The 1,631-nt window shown below is 51.3% G+C and overlaps 1 protein-coding gene across 1 annotated transcript in view; it reads left to right on the top strand.

Annotated features, from left to right (window-relative positions):
* Positions 1–109: 109 nt before the first annotated feature.
* Positions 110–1,631, top strand: part of CCDC159 (coiled-coil domain containing 159) — a 9,274-nt gene continuing 7,752 nt past the window's right edge. Inside the window, exon 1 of the mRNA XM_014592837.1 lies at positions 110–217. Coding sequence (XP_014448323.1) covers positions 207–217 — 11 coding nt within the window. The 5' untranslated portion in view covers positions 110–206. The remainder of the gene's footprint in view (positions 218–1,631) is intronic.

Raw genomic sequence — 1,631 nt, 5'->3', positions numbered from 1 at the left:
CGCCCGGGGCGCGAAGAGGTGGGGAAGCGGGAAGGGAGCCAATGAGGCTTTCGGCTACCCTGGTGGAGGCGGGTTACAGTGCTAGCCACACCCCTCTCTGTGACACTACCTTCAGCCTCCGCGCGTTTTAATGCGATGGTGTCCCCACGCGATCAAACTTGAGCGTCACAGCTGGGAACTGGCTTCGCGGTCCCTGATGGGAGAGCATGAACAGGTGGTATGTGGTAGGTGGGGAATAGAAGCGGATCTGGAGCTTAGCGGGCGCGGGATTCACGGGCTGGGGGCGGGGCTCAGGCTGGTGACCCCGCCCCCTTCCCAAAGAACTCTCCCGGGATGGACTGCGGAAGAAACCAATGAGGGGCGAAGGGGAGGGGACGCACGACAGGGGACCCGTCTGCAGTCAGCACTCGGAAATGCGTCTTCCCTTGTCTCCGCCAAGCTTCCCAGAGCTCACAGGATCCCCACGTCCCAGGGTCTCAGCGTGACATTCGAGAACAAACGCTACCGTATGCCAGGCCCTGGAATGCATTAATTTACTTAACCACAACCCAGTAATAGGGACACTGTGACATTCCATTGTTATTGCTGGGGACACTGAGGCAGGGAAAGGCTCAGTAGCTTTTTCTTTTTTTTTTTTTTAAAAAAAAAGAATGATTTTATTTAACATTGTTATTTATTTATTTATTTTTAAAATTTGACCTGAGCAGGACAGAGCGCGCTCCTGAGAAAGACAGAGGGACCGTGAGAAAGCAAGCCGCCAAATCCAGGACTCGAACCACGGTCAGCCATGTGGGAGTCCAGCACCCCTAACCACCATACCACCTGTCTGCACCCTCAGTAGCTTTCTGAACACCAAACAGCTGGGAAACTGGGACTTAAGACAGAGGGGGATAAGAACCCAGGCCACCCAACTGGACAGTCTTCTTGCTTAATTAACATGTACTGGAAGTGAAGCCTTCCAGGGAGCTGAGGCCGGGACTCTTGAAGGAGCCACCTAGAACATGTCAGGCATAGGATAGCTTAGTACGTTACAGGGTGAGTGGGAAAATCCAGTAAGTGCTTAAAGGCGGCGTGGTACTCAATCTGGTGCTTAGAAAGTATGAGCCTAAGAAACAATTAAGGAAGGGCTAGCAGATGGTATGGTGGTTAAGGTGTTGGACTCCCACATGGCCAATCATAGTTCGAGTCCCGGACCTGGAGGCTTGCTTTCTCACTTTCCCTCTCTGCTCTCCCTGGTGAGCACACGTGTCCTACAGCAAATTTTAAAAATAATAATACAGATGGCATAGCAGTTAAGTCACTCAACTCCCACATGGCTGGACATGGTCTGAGTCTAGACCCAATGGCTTGCAAACGATGCTGGGCCTGTGTGCATGGATGTCCCAGGAGAATGGGGGAGTAGGGACTGCTGCATGGTCCTCCCTCCTGGGTGGAGCTTTCTAGATTTCTCACTTTCCCTGTCATTGTCTCGCTCTCTGCTCTCTCCTGTGAGTGCATGCACCCTAAGGCAAAAACTTCTCAACAACAACAAAATAATAATAAACAATTAAGGAAAAATTAGGGAGGTTATACTGACTAGGGTTTTTTTTTTTTTTTTTTTTTGGGGGGGGGGGCGAGTTTTTCTGTCGCGC

The sequence above is a fragment of the Tupaia chinensis genome, unplaced genomic scaffold (genome assembly GCF_000334495.1).
Source record: "Tupaia chinensis unplaced genomic scaffold, TupChi_1.0 Scaffold138665_1, whole genome shotgun sequence".
NCBI lineage: Eukaryota > Metazoa > Chordata > Mammalia > Scandentia > Tupaiidae > Tupaia > Tupaia belangeri.
This window is presented reverse-complemented; position numbering and strand designations above follow the sequence as displayed.